Source organism: Pteropus alecto, unplaced genomic scaffold, assembly GCF_000325575.1.
Source record: "Pteropus alecto unplaced genomic scaffold, ASM32557v1 scaffold320, whole genome shotgun sequence".
NCBI classification, from domain to species: domain Eukaryota; kingdom Metazoa; phylum Chordata; class Mammalia; order Chiroptera; family Pteropodidae; genus Pteropus; species Pteropus alecto.
Genome location: NW_006429963.1, coordinates 808901 through 823700, shown reverse-complemented (window position 1 = coordinate 823700; position 14800 = coordinate 808901). Strand labels below are relative to the sequence as shown.

Here is a 14800-nt window from a genome sequence, read left to right as displayed (position 1 = left end):
GCTCTCTCTCTGTTTGTTTTCTTCTCTCTCTCTCTCTCTCTCTCTCTCTCTCTCTCTCTCTCTCTCTCTCTCTCTCTCTCTCTCTCCCACACACACACACACACACACACACACACACACACACACACACACATGATGTGTCTCACTCAAGCGGTACATCTGCTGGCCCCTTCCCTCGTGCGGTTGAATGGCTGGAGGTGAGCCCCCGATGGGTCTTCGGTGCCTCGTTAGGCAGGTGAGGTCAGCTGGCCGGCCGGAAGTCTGGTCTCAGGAAAGGGGGAGCAGACTGGTCCAGCGGAGGACGGTTAATCACGAAGGCGAGAACTGAGGGTTCGGTGGATGCTGGAATTGCAGCATCTGTCAGAACTCAGAACCGTGCACCAAAAAGTGAATTTTATTGTACGGTCAAAGAAGTGGGATCTGTAGGTAGAATGTAGATAAAAGTTTTGTTTTTAGAAGACAGTTTTTGTACACAATGTAATTTGTGTCACATGAGGAAGGGGCGTAGGCCATTTGCTGGAGACGCCCCGGGAAGCCTGTCCTTGCTGTGGGCACACTCGGAACAAAAGTGAGCGTGTAGGCTTGCTCTTGCTTGCACTTCTGACATTTAAAAAGTCCGCTTTGATGTCTTGTTATTTATGTAGTCCTTGTTATGACATCTTTAAGTGCATCTGATTGAAAGATTCAGTGTGGCACATAGAATTTATTTTATCTCTGATAGTGTTTTATTACAAATTACATAAATTATATCCATCTGGGTCTCCACATAGTACAATCACCAATACCCAATGTCACGTACCAATTCATACTTACACATCTAGGTACACGTATGAAAAACGTGTATATCTTTGGTTAATACCACAAATAGGTAAACTGCATAGAGCATTAACTCAGGCTTTATTCGGTGAGTCAGGTCTAGTAAAATTAAGACATAAAATAATAGGTTTATGTATTTATTTCATTTGGTTGTCTTTAAATACATTCTTTAATAGTCTATTTTGCTTAAACTGTTATCTCAAATAATTTTAAGTGGAAATTCCATCAGTGATAATATATTTTCACACATGTATGCTGAGTACACTGTAGTCCAAAAAATATGAAATACATTTTTCTTAAGATGCAAATACTGAAAATACGGCCACATCAATGGGCAGAAGAAGCTGAATGTTCGCCGACCCGTGCCATGCCGGGCTCGCCGGCGCCTGATACCCATCGCGCCCGCGGCTCTGGGGCCCCTGTTACTCGGGTGGGTGGAGCGGTACAGGTATCGAGAGGCTCGTCGTGCTGTGGATAAGTGTTGGATAATGCCTATCTCGTATTTCCACTTGAGGAAAAGTAAGATTTTATATGTGTTCGTAGCGTAGAGTGCGTTCTAATGGCACATCGTTAAGGAGACTCATTTGTCTGGGCGTTTTAGGAGGACGGCCGGCTGTCAATACCATACGTAACAGAGGAGTGTCTGAGAAAGCTGGATACGAAGCAGCAGACCAGCACCCTGTTAGACCTGGTGTGGAGGGACTCCGCGGGCCAGGAGGCCTTCACTCTGGTGGCCGCCGTCTGCCACACGCTCATGGTGCAGCATCGGGTGATGGTGCCCAAAGCCAGGCAAGTCCGCTTGGGGTGCCGGCGCGAGAGCGCGGGGGCACGCCTTCCTCCCTGTCCCCGCTTCGGTCTCCGTCTGCACCGTCTTCTCCGTTCTTCCCTCATAGGACGTGCCGTAGAATGTTCTGCTGTCCACGCACTTGGTGGAAAATGCAAGTTTTTCTTTCCCGAACCAACTGTTCTGAGTCCTTTTCCTGGCCGTGAGTCTCTGAAGCGCCCTGTGTGTAAGACGTTAATAAATGACAGAAGCTCATTTTTCTGTAACGTCTTAGGAATGAGAGCAGTTTGGTTCTAACCTCCCACTTTGAGAGGCGGACTCATGCCTGCCCTGACAGCACCAGCACGCGGCGTCTTTCTCACAGTTCTCGCTGTCAGGTTGCCGCGACAGCTTACTCTGGCGCTCTGACAGTTTTGTTTTTCAAAAGTTTGAAGAAACTTTTGAGACGGAAAAGCAAGTTAACGTGGCTTATTTATGCTTAGATATTTGCGATGATAATCTTGAACTATTTTTTTCCCTCTATTTTGAATGTCAGTTTAGTGATTTCTTGGAACTTTAACAGAAAAATATTAAATAGAGCTCAGTGCAGAAATATGTAGTGATTCTACTAGGAACAGAGGGACTGGCGTTAGAGGCCACCTGCTGCCAGGCCCTGTCAGTAAGTAGCTCCTGCATTGTCAGATGACTTAGGTCACCCCAGAGGGTCCACTTTGGTTTTATAAAATGCTAGCCCCAGACATGAAAAGAGCTGTTTCTTGTGTTAGGAAAGTGTCCTTTGGAATGAGCTGTGTGTGGGAACATGTCATCAGCCGAAGCCGCCTCGTCAGCACGGACACAGCCCGCTAGTTGGGTGCTGTCTGAGCTGACCCGCGTTTATTGCTGTTGGAGGAACTGAGATGCCGTGAGCTGTGACCCTCCCGGCGATTAGCTCCTGGTAGCTGCTTGCCTCAGAGCAGGATGTGGGATCCGAGGGTCCGAGCCCGCACTAGGTGGGACACTCGCTTTTGCTGTCGCGCAGAGTGCACCGCGAGTAGTTGCTGGGGAGCGATGGCTGTATCTCCGTGCGCCGCTGCCCTGGTCTGCGCCCAGCGCGCCGCCGAGGAGCTGCGTGCAGCCTGCTTTGTGGGGGCGGCGCCCGTTTCCTCTGCGAGCTGCTTGGGGGGCTTCGTTATGGCCTAAGTCTGTTAGGCTTAAGTGTTTAGAATGTTTTCTAGCTCATGAATGAGCAAATAGGCTTGCTTTAACCGGCGTAGTTTTTAACTGCTTTCAACTTTTGTTTAAAACACGATTAGTAGATTCCTGGCCGAGAGCTCACGCCCGAGTCCCCCAGGCTCCTGTCGTCCCTCTTCCTGTCCCGGTGGAGATTTGCCATCGTACTTTGTGTCTAGCAGTGATCGTCAGCTGCTTAGTCCTTTTTTGCTCGGTCGGTCTCTGGGTGAGCTGTCCCATACAAGTGGCTCCAGCCACTTCCCACAGTCCACAGGGCTGTGCTCGGACCCCTCACGCCTCCTGCGGCCGAACTCGGCACCTCCCCCAAGCCCGTGCGCTGCGGGAGCTGCTGTGCAGGGCCGCTGCTAGTGGACCACGAAATTCAAGCGCAAGCCCCGTTCCTCGGCTCCACCGGCCGCGTTTCCCGTGCCCAGCAGTCACGTGTGGCCAGTGGCTCAGAGTGGTTTCACTATCTCAGGAGGCTGTGGGGCCGCGTGCGACCCTGGCGCCGGGCCAGCATCTGGGTCCGCATCCGGGCCTGCCTCGGTAGCGCCCCCTGCTTGTGGCCCCTGCAGTCTGCGAGCGCTGCTCTTTGCGTGCCGTGCTTTGCTAGACTGAATCGTCAGAACGGAACCCCACTTCCTGCATCCTCCTGTTTAAACATCTGCCAGTGGGTCCCCTTTGCTTTCAGGGGAGCACGCCCCGTGGCTGGCTGGCTCGTGGAAGCTGCCCTTACGGCCATTCGCTTATCTCCGACTTCATTTCTAGCCACAAAACACGCTTAGCCTCGGCCGTGCTGCGCGCCTGCGTTTCCTGGATCCCGCCGTGCTGCTGTTGCTGTTGCTGTCTCGTCCCTCTCCTTTGCCTGTGCCGGTCTCTGTCCAGAGGCGTCTTCCTGCTGCTTGTCCGTCTTGGCTGAGCTGTCCGTCACTCATGCTCAGGTCGCCGTCTTTCAGAAGCCTCCCATGTTTGTACTGTGACGCGTCCCCTCTAACGCCTGCTCCAGGGGCATTTTCATTTTATGGCAGCTGTTCTGTTCGGAGTGTTCATTTGTAAGGAGTTGGGTTTATGTGTAAGGTGGGTAAATGGGCATATTCTTGGGGCCGTGGCTGTTTTGTTCTATTAATATCTAAAAACTTTGAAACAGAATTTCAAGGGCAGTGTTTTAGGGATCAGCAAGGTTGACGTTACAGTTTGCCTATAGTTTTCTTGCAAATGCATACAATCCTAAGGCTTCACAGATCAGTTTTGTTGCACCACATTCTTGCGTTTTCTACCAAAAGTGGCTGGAATGAGTCAGCTTGACTGCATGTTATCAAGCATCGTGATTTAGACTCGTGTCCTGAAAGCGGATGGCGCCCCCGCCCCGCGCCCCCGTTTCTCAGCGTGCTCGGCCCCGGACCGCAGGGCCGTGTCCTCCGTGGTCCACACGGAGCCCGGAGCCCCTCACAGACGTGTCCATGGGCGGAAGTGCATGCTCGTGTCGCGTGTGCAGTGCAGTTACAAACCGCTCACGCTTTTGTAAGTAGGTTTTCATAGTATTTTTGAAAAATATTGAGGGTGTATGTAAGAGAGAAACAAATTTGTTTTTTTAACCTGTAATTTCACATTTACTTTTTATTGTCAGTCACATTTTATGTATAACCAATAGATTTAATCAGCTATTGATTCACGTTAAAATTCCATTCTGTTAGGTCAAATAAAATTCGTGAGCTTTTTAATATTTCAACACAATGATTTTTTTATTAAATCTCTTTTGAAATCATATGTAGATGATAAATTGGCAGCAGATATTGGTAGACACATCAAAACAATAAAGCAGGCTAGCTTTAGTCACATTAAGCAGTGTAGTCTGTAGTGAGTGTCGAAACGAGAATTTTGTAAACACTCGCGAATGGTAGGTAGATAATTGATCACAGGTGACGCGGAGGGTCGCGTGGGGAGGGCGCGCGGGGAGGCTGTGGGGAGGCTGTGGGGAGGCCGTGGGGAGCGTCCGCTGCTCCGTTTTCAGGGCAGTGCTAGGAAAACGGTACGGGGCCTCGGGGGGCCTCGGGGAGCGTTGCGGCAGCAGCAGTGGGGCCGCTTTCCCATTTAGTTCACACTGGCCTGAGAGAGAGTGCGTTTGCGTCTGCTCGTGTTAAATGAAGGAAGTGAGTTGTCAGCAGAAAGGGAACCGTGTTTGAACTGGCTTGGGTTCTAGCGCAGGGCCGTTCATCTGACACAGCCATGCCTAACGCTTCTCTTCCATCCTCAGTGCCTGGTTTGCCGGGGAAGAAAAATTTTTTGGCAGGTCGCCTCCAACTGAAATATGTCTTGAAGTTTTTATTATCATTAAGGAAATTTAGAATTTATTTTTAATCTTGCATTATCTCAGAGGTGAAATGTATTTTAATATTGCAATTTAATATCGCTTTTGCCAATAAAGTGGTGCTTTGAGTAGGAAAACGCAAAGTGTGACGTTTGTACTTGTGTGCTACAAGATTGGGGGTGTCTCTGGGTGGCTGACTTATACTTCTTTCACCTGTGACAGCTTTACATACAGCGTAGAGCTGAGAACACCTTGCTGTTGTGACCCCTACTGTCTGTGTGAGCTGGTGTCGTCCACTGTGTTCTCTTTAATAACTTGAATTGTCTCTGCAGACAGCTGGCTGGAATTTATGACCTGAGTTGAAAGTGTCGCCCTTTACTAATTAACTCAAAGGGTTGTCTTAGCTAAATAAAACTTAATGGCTAATTTTTAATGTTTCCCAATATATGTAAAGAATGTCACTTTCTCTAATTGAAAAATAAAAATTGAAAAAAAAAGAAACATAGTACCAAAGAAAAGAAAAGAAAATGTCCTTTCTTTCTCTTTTAGCAGGAAAGCCCCAAACTAAACCGTCAGTAATTTATAAAAATGTTTAAGAATTTATTTTATTGTTGTCTATTGAGTGATTTAGGAAATATAATTGTTTCAAAGTTAACTTGATATATAACTTTTGAAATGTGTAACCATTAAAATGGTGTTTCAGATATATATGGTAAGATGTTAATTATAATTTTTTGTGAGAAAATATGTTATAAGAGAATATATTGGGAGAACCCATTTTGTTTACCCGCGTACACAGTATTTGTAAGATTGATACCAAAGCTCTAACTCTGTGTTTCTGGGAAGCTTGGGTGAAATGTTGCTAATTTTCTTTTGCCTTGTGGTGTCGTTGTTGTTAAGAAAAACAAAGGAAACACCTTTTGAAAGGACGTAGTTTTTCAGGTTTTCGAGGTGCTCAATATTAGTATTTATATTGAACGCAGTTTTGAGGAATCTTGCTATCAGTAACATTATACTAGATAATTTTTAAAAAGAACTCAGTTTCTTCACCAAAGAGAAATAAGGCCAGGAAATACTAGCCTTCCAGAGTTTGTTTATGTTGAAAATTCATGTTTTTCATAGCTTTTTTCTTATTCTTTTTTTGATCGTTTGGATATCTGTTATAGCATATAAAACTTCATAAAGAAAATCAAAACTTTAACACTCTATTTATATATTTGGTTTACGGTGAGCGTTTTGAATACCTCAGGGATGGGGCGTGTATCACCACTTCTCGACGTAGCTCTGGTCCTCAGCAGGATGGCCTCACCTGCAGTGGATTCTAGGTGGCCTTTTGCATGGACAGCGGTGAGGCCAGTTCAGCGTGCTTGACAGCACGGGTCATTTGCTTTGCTTCTGTAACTTACTGTGTCATTACCATTTTTCATTATGCCAATAGAGTTTTTAAAACTGTCTCCACCTAGTTTTGAGATTCAGCTAGTTGGCTTTCCTGTGAGTTGGTGTAGTGTTGTTACCTCTTTGTCATCGTGCGTACTTGTGACAGACAGCATGCTTTATGTGGAGTCCTACGTGTGAGCTGGGAAAGACCTTAGACTTGATGTCCAGCCCTTCGTCTCCTAAGGAAAGCAGACTGCTTTTGGCCCACGGACGTTTGAAGAGTGGCTGGGCTGAACGATCTAGATCCTTTCTAGCCCGAGATGTCATGATTCTGGGTAAAAGTTACGTCCTTTACACTCTCACTGGTTTTTATGATTGTGCTTTTAATGCCATTTGGACACCTGAGGCTGCTCCACCTGCAATGACATTGGTCTCTCCGCACTCAGAAGATGCTGACCCCGAGGGACGGTCCCATCTTTTGGATTGAAAACACTCGGTGGAGCAAGTTTGAGATTTTTTTTTATTGAAAAGTGACTTATTTCTCTAAACCCTCTTTATTTCTCTTCCACTACGGGCATTTAAGTTAATACACGTCTCACAAGATTTAGTCTATTAAAATATTTTATACTCTACTCCGTACAGTGTTTACAGTAAGTCCCGCCATGACTCCATAGAGAGTTGTGGGTGCACACTACATCCAGTTATGGTTACGGCCATTTCTCAGGAAATCTGAGGGGCCCTGGGCCGTGGTCCCCTCGTCAAGGGGCGGGGGAGCCCTCTGTCCTCAGCAGCCTCGGTGTCTGCCTGCTCTGCCGCCGGCTGGCTCTGCCGTCCTGGAGCCAGACTGCACTGTAGCCTCAGCACCCCAGCCGAAGTGTGGCGGACCGGACGACATGTGGGTTTTAATGGTCCCCACGTGGCACGTCGCATGCCCCGCCCCCCGGCCCTCCCTGACGCGCGCCGGTCCCACCTCGGAGACCGACGCCCCCCCGCCTGCTCCCTGAGCCCCGCGGTCGCGCCTCCTCCCTGTTCTGCGCCTCGCGAAGTCCGCGCACGCGTTCCCTCGGTGCCGCTCCCACCGCCCTAACCTTGATCGCTGTGCCTTAGTCTCGTCCGTGAAGTGTGAGGTTTGACTGCTGCGCTTCTAAACGCGCTTCATACGCATTTTTTTTCTGATTATAAAATTGTGACTACCGAGTACATCCTGTTACAAAAATGCAGTGTCCTGCATAGGGCTAATTTAAGTGGTCCACAAGGTTCTTTAGTTTCTAAGTCAAATTGATATTATACAGAAGGCAGTTTTAACCTTTAAAACATATTTTTAGGTTTAAATTATTTTTAGATGTTAACATTTTGAAAAACAATTTTGTGTGTGTGTTTCAAGAACGATGGCATAAAACCAGTCACTGAACACTTACACGTTTTACAGAGGTCTGTCAGCAGTGATGATATCAGCCACCGTGATGTCACAGTGTGTTCATTTAGGGCGGCTTGTCCCAGCAGGGAGCACACTCACCTTGCGCTGGCCAACATCCCGTCTCCCGAGGGGCAGACCTCGGAGCCCCAGCCCGGCTGTCCGCACTCTGGGGCGGTCGACGGGTTCCAGAGACGGTTCTCGGTGACCCTCATTCACCAGGCAGCCTGTCGTGGGAAGCCCTGTTGTGGGAAGCGTGCTCTCTGTGGTGGTGACGCGGGTGTTTCTCAGATTGTCCCTGATCCTCGGGGCACCGCTTTTTGGAGAACCGCGTTGAACGAGTGTTCGCTTACTCTTGTTTCCCGTTCCTTTCAGGCTTCTCTACAGCTTAGCCTTCAATGCCAGGTTTCTGAGGCATCTCTGGTTTCTCATATCTTCAATGACCACACGGATGATCACAGGGTACGTACGTGTCACATGGACTTACAGATTGAGCTTAAAACATGGAAAATGGCAAGCTAATAAAAAATGCTGTAAGAAGGTATTTTTCAATGCTACTTAGATATAGCTTATTTCATATTAGAAGATAATTTTACTGCTTTCTATTTCATAAGAAAAAATTAATGCCAATTATATATATAATTACTTATGTATATTAAGGATGTGGATTTATCTAAGGGTTAATTTGTCTTATAAATCTTAGACATTTTTTGAAAACGAGACTTGAAATTTCTTTGCTCTACAAGCATTAAAGATATCAGACATTGTAGGTAGAAGTAGGTTTCAAAACCTTTACGTTGAAATGATATTTTTCTCATCTGAATCTTTCTGTAACTCGAAGGCTAGAATCTTTAACGTGCAGGTTTCAGTGGAACGTGGAGTAAGTGGGGAATTTCACATTCGCGGTAAGCTGCCTTAGCCCGTCACCATGCCGAGTCCCCCTGTCGGGGACCGCAGCGACACCCCCCGCCCCCGCACTGTGCCTCGGAAAGACAGAGTCGACTCAGGTTGTCGCTGGAGACCGAACTTCCACACGCGCGGCACGTGGCGCTGCCCTCGCCGTGCACTGCCGGCCTCGCCCGCTTTGGCGCAAGGGCGCGGCTCAGCTTCAGCGCAGAGCTTCGGGAGGAGGAGTGCTGCTTTTTGTTTTGTTTCGTTTTTTTGTCTTTTGAGCGGACTAGACAAAAAGTTGAAGGGAGGAGTTTTTGTGGTGCGGGCGGGGCGTTCGGCGTTCCAATGTGCCCTCATGTTGTCTGCAGTCCCGCTTGGTCTGTGCCCCGTAGATGCTGCTGACAAGTCCTGTGCTGGGGTTTGCGGCTCTCGAGCTTCTCCGTGGGCGTCGAGGGAGCGACGACCGCGTTTTAGCGCCCCGCGTCAGCCGCGGTCAGCCCTGTGTCAGGTCCTCCGTACAGAGTTACTCTTATGATAGAGGGGGTGTCTCTTTGTTGATAGCATTACTTTGAGTTACTTTCATGCTTTTTTCTTTTAATTTTAATGCATCTTAAGTGAGCAAAGGGAGTTTTTAATGGTACCATTGCAACTGGTAAAACTCAGAAAGGCTGAGTGATTCGCCGTGTATGTGCAGGGAAGGCGCAGAAGTAGAGAGACGAGAGAAACCGAGCAATGTTCTTCATAGCTCCTCCTTTTCGGATTGAGATGCAGGGCTATTAGGTGTGTTTTGGTTTGGTTTTGGTACATTTTAGCTGCTTATGGCCACGTCCACCTTGGCTTTCAGGAGTGACAGGTTTGTTTGAGGCAGGAGACTGGGCCTCACCGGGACAGGAAATTGGCATTGACCTGCAGTGTCTCAGCTTAGCGACAGAGCTCTGCCTGATGATTGCTTCCTTGTTTATGGCATTTGTCTCTGGGCGAGGAAATGGAGTCGTGGTGTGTGAAAGAAAAACGAGGTGACCTTAATTACTTTAAATTATTAGTATTATTTAATAAGTTGGCAAAGTCACGCACATTTTTTTAAAACTCATTTCTTAAAAGCTCGTGAGAATTTGAAGTGTTTTTTTACTTATTTAATTTATTAAAATAAAGTCTCTCAAGAAACTTAGAGTATATTCATCAACTCCCATGTACATCTCATCGTATTGACCATCAGAATAAAATGCCTGATTTTTCTGAAAATGGCATTGAATTTAATCTGAAAATAGTTTTACGGCCAGACACACACAGCCAGGACCTCTCAGCTTTAGTGGGCGTGGGGGCGGGCCCCCAGGTCTGAGCCCAGGGCCTGCAGCCAGACAGGCTCCCGGATGACTGGGCTGCAGGCGGAGATGAACCCCATGACCAGCCAGCCGGCTTCTCTCTTCCCTGAGACTGTGCTTTACCAAACCTAACGCGAGGGCCCTCTGCCCGTGCCACCAGCGTGTGCAGCGAGCGGTGCGTCTGCCCCCGACCCCGAGGCTGGCATGGCCCTCGGGGCCTGTCACTCAGCAGGCTGTGGTGGCAGTGTAGCGCCCGCTTCTCCCTGCGTCTACACCGGTAGTGCTCTCCAGTGTTTGGGACAGGCGTGTGCTCAGCACGGCTCCGGGGCAGAGGGCACCCCCTGGGCTGGGGAGTAGCAGGGGCCAGGGGCCACCGGGCCTCGTCGGTGCGTCTGCCCCGGCCGGCTCTCCTGTCATCAGTCAGTGTCTCTTCCATTACGGTGAGTTATGGACTTTTGATTTGCACGTAAGTCTTTGAGACTGACCTATTTTCAGAGGGATATTTGAGTCAATGTCTATGGCAGAAAGAGCGGCCAGCAGAGGATCAGGACTGACCTTTCATTTCTGTCCCGGCTGGACGGGAGCAGGCGCACGCCTGACCCTCCATGCCAGTCACATTTGCCACTAGAATGAGAGTGATGAATGCCTTCGCGGGCCTCCCAGGGGCTGCAGGAGAACCAGTGAGCTCAGGCCAGGAGCTGCCCTCGTCCCTTCTAGGGGACGGGAGGAGTTTCAGCGTGCTGGCAGGTGCGGGCCTAACCGCGGTGGTGGTGACGGGGACGATTGCGAGCACAGGCATTCCGGACTGCAGTAACAGCAGACAGCTGGCTGGCGCGTCACTCTGGGAGCTAGCACAGCGGCCGAGAGCTGGTCTGTCACTCTGGTAGCTGCAAGAGATGCTTTCTTCACAGCCGGTTGAGGCAGCCGGTTGACGCGGCGTCTCGCGTCCAGTCCAGGTAGATGCACCTGGACGGTAGTAGTGGTTCATCAGTCACGTCCGTCACTTTTGTAGTCCGCGTTTAGGGGCAAGGCTTCCCAAGGACCCACCCTTGCTTTCATTAACATCTACAAAGCATGCGACGTTAAACAGTTTCCCCCGTGCATTGGAAAGTGTCACTGTGGGTGGCCCCGTGCTCAGCTTGGTGGGGAGTGACTCGGGAGGTAGGAGGGGACTCCTGTCTTCGCCACCGGGCAGGTAAGGAAGCCAGCGCCGCCCAGTTAAGTGGCCCTGCGCCTCCACATGCAAAGCTTTTTTCTGTCACCTCAGCTTTGGCAGGGGAGTGGGACATTTGTACTTTGTCCCTTTGTGCATGTCCTCACTGCGTTCCTATGTTGGCCAAACCCTTCATTCTGGAATTCATTGGCCATGGCGCTCAGTGCTGCCTGCACATGCGAGCGAGGTGCGCCCAGGCGGCCAGGACGATGGCCGGAGCGTGCCTCTCAGCGGGAACAGAGTCCGCCTGGGTCCCAGCCGACGGCACAGCTCCCCATGGAGACCCTGAAGCCCCCGGGGTTCAGCCAAACTCAGCAGAGCCGCGCCAGGCCTCGCCTCTGCCGAGCTCACGCTCGTGGAACTTTCGACAGTGCTGGGTGGCAGGTCACGTCTCACCTCCTGTGTACTTGTGGCCTTGTGGAACTAGAGGTTCGGGGTGTGTGCGTGAAGGAAGGGGAGGGGGGACCTTGCCACAGCATTGCCAGCCCAGGACTGGCCTGCCGTGCTGCAGGGCGCCGCAGGGCATGCCGCGTGGGAAGAGCTCGCGACCCTCTGCGAGCTGAGTGTCCGCATTCGACCCGAGGGAGGGGAACGGGTTCCAGGTGAGAGGGAAGACGGACGGGGGTCACGGCTCCTGACGGGTGCGTGAGCCCACAGAGCCTGCAGAGGACCGCCCCACGTCAGAGCGGCCCTGGCTGGGGGGTGTGCAGGGACGGGCTGGGGGACACACCTGGATGGTAGACCAAGGCCCGGCGTAGAACGGGGCACCTGGTTCCTGAAGGTCCATACCCGGGCATGACGTTCGGCTGCTTTGAACGTCCCTGGGTATAGTGGCTGGATGAGCGTCTCATGCGGCCAGGGCGGTCTGCATCGGAGGGTGTGCTTCTCAGCACCGAGGCCACGCCGTGTCCTTGGCAGTGACCTTGCTCCCTGAACCTCGCTCCATAGGGCCAGCCCTGGGCCACGGTGCACCTTCAGCAACTGAACTCACCCTGTTACCGAGGGCATTCGCGGGGAGTGCTGGGTCGGTGCCGTTTTTTGTTATTTATTAACCTATGTTGTTAGAGTGACTTTACTTTCCCTTTAAGTGGATTCATTGCTAACGTAAATGTGATTTTCCATGATTATATTTGCCTGATGTTATGTCTTAATTTGTTCCCAAACTAAAACTCATCTTGAAATCCTGGTTTTTCTCTCCCTTTCCCCAATGCAAGGTCTGTGGTGCCGCTGCTGCAGGTGATATCGAGGGGGTCCCCCATGTCGTTCGAAGATTCCGCTCGCATCATCCCACTCTTTTACCTTTTTAGCTCCTTGTTTAGTCATTCACTGATTTCCATCCACGATAACGAATTCTTCGGCGATCCCATAGAAGGTAAGAGGGTTTTTTTAATGAATAATACTTTTTTATTTTCCAGTTATTTTTGGCATACAATGTTATAATGGTTTCAGGCGCACAGCATAGTGATTAGACATCTCTGTAACTCACACAGCGATCACCCCAGTGCGTCTGCGTGGTTACTACAAGATTCTCAGCTGCGTTCCTCATGCCGTGCTTTCTGTCCCCATGACTGTCTTGTAACTACCAGTTTGTGCTTCTTAAACCCTCACCCCTGTTTCTCTGACTCCCCCAACCCCCTCCCATTTGTCACCTTCAGAATGTCCTCCATGTATCCAGAAGTTTGTTCTGTTTGTTCGTTTGGTTCTCTGGATTCCGCATATGTGACAGTCACATGGCCGTCGTCTCCCCCGGTCTGACCCCCTCCACTCGCACACGACCCTCCAGGTCCGTCATGAACTATCTATTTCTGTGCCCTTATCTGTAGTCTCCGTGTCTGTTCATCGGAAGCGTGAGTCTCTTGTAGGCAGCCTGTGGAGGGGTCTTGTTTTTGTATCCGTCGAGCCACCCTGTCTTTTGATTGGAGCACTTAATTCTTTTTAATTTGAAGTACTTTGTACTTTTAATTTGATAGATATGTAGTTATTGCCATTCTTTAGACTCTGGATACGTATTTTTCTTCTCAAAGAAGTCCCTCTAGCATTTCCTGTAGCACTGGCCTGGTGCCGATGAACTCCTTTAGCTTTTTCTTGTCTGGGAAGCTCTTCATCTGTCCTTTGCTTCTAAGTGCTAGCTTTGCTGGGTGGAGTCATCTTGGTTGTAGGTCCTGGGTTTTCATTACTTTGAATATTTTATGTTAAGTAGAAGGTAAGTATTTTGAGGAATCAGTTTGTCACTGGCCCCATGGCCTATTTTCATAGATGCTAGAAACGTTTTAAGCCTTTTGGTGTGTATTGAGAAGTTTTTAAAAAGTTATGATAGAAAATTGGATCATGTTTTCCAGTTGTAGGTCAAAGACAATCATCCATGATGCCTTTTACTTTAGAGGAGCTAGTGATGCTGTCACGATGCCTTCGCGACGCATGCTTAGGGATCATCAAGCTGGCTTACCCGGAAACGAAGCCGGAAGTCCGAGAAGAATATGTCACAGCATTCCAGAGCGTTGGAGTTACTACTAGTTCTGAAATGCAGCAGTGTATACAGATGGAGCAGAAACGATGGATTCAGCTGTTTAAGGTATAGAGTTTACATGTGTTTTGTTTACTGAGGTCAAAGAATGTGTAAATGTGTTTTGATTTGACTCATTTCAGAAGCATAGAAATACAGGTTTGCTTCAGGCGTAATTTTTAATTTACGAAACCTTTAAATTTAGAAAAGTCATTTTCATTTTACGTTTGCTTTCTTTTAAAACCTTGTTTTTGCCTTGTTTCATGCATCTTTAATAATTGCCCTAAGTACTGTCAGTGACAAGGTAACATCTAAATAAAATTTTTAAAATATTTTTATTTTTCATTAAAAGATCTCTTACAGACTTAAAAATCTTATAAGCAATTGATTAACAAAGGCGGACTAAGCTCATCAATTTAATGCAAGTTGAATATAAATTATTTCAGATGTCTTCATTTTTAACCGTGCGGGATGAGAAGTTAGGGGTCGCCGTGTCTGCAGTGTTGGCAGGAAACCACCGCCACTGAGAATAGAACTGTTGGGGCGGAAAAAAAAAGAATAAGGTGCCTGACTTCCCGTGAAATTTCTGCAGCAAACACAGCTCGTCAGCTAAAATCGCTCATTAAGGGAGTGAGAGCAGAAGAAACGCATTTTCCAAATTGAGCGCTAGATTTACAGTCCGCTTAGTGCTGGCGACCTCTCCACACTAATGTTCAGTCCGAGTCATCAGCTGTCCCTTTAGGTCTTTCATCACTGCTTTTGTCAAGCTATCTATTTAATTGAAAGAAGTTAATTGAATGAAAATGATCAACTAAGCTTGTATTAATATTGCTAATGGAACGTCCTTCTTGGCCACGCTCGGAGAAAGATGCCAGACTAGACTTTAGGAAAGGCCCATTAGCGCTCGCTCCTAACCCGCCGGGCTAATTACAGCCTGCCCGTTCGCCCCGCGCGCGCAGCCTG

The 14800-nt window shown here is 48.8% G+C and overlaps 1 protein-coding gene across 3 annotated transcripts in view; it reads left to right on the top strand.

The window, feature by feature from the left end:
• Positions 1-14800, top strand: part of UBE3C (ubiquitin protein ligase E3C) — a 58007-nt gene that overhangs the window by 7429 nt on the left and 35778 nt on the right. For 2 of the 3 annotated variants that reach the window (XM_025044881.1, XM_025044879.1), the window contains exons 9-12: positions 1418-1605; positions 8284-8370; positions 12549-12706; positions 13674-13906. In XM_025044881.1, coding sequence (XP_024900649.1) covers positions 1418-1605; positions 8284-8370; positions 12549-12706; positions 13674-13906 — 666 coding nt within the window. The remainder of the gene's footprint in view (positions 1-1417; positions 1606-8283; positions 8371-12548; positions 12707-13673; positions 13907-14800) is intronic. The other variant, XM_025044880.1, reaches the window with a different exon arrangement.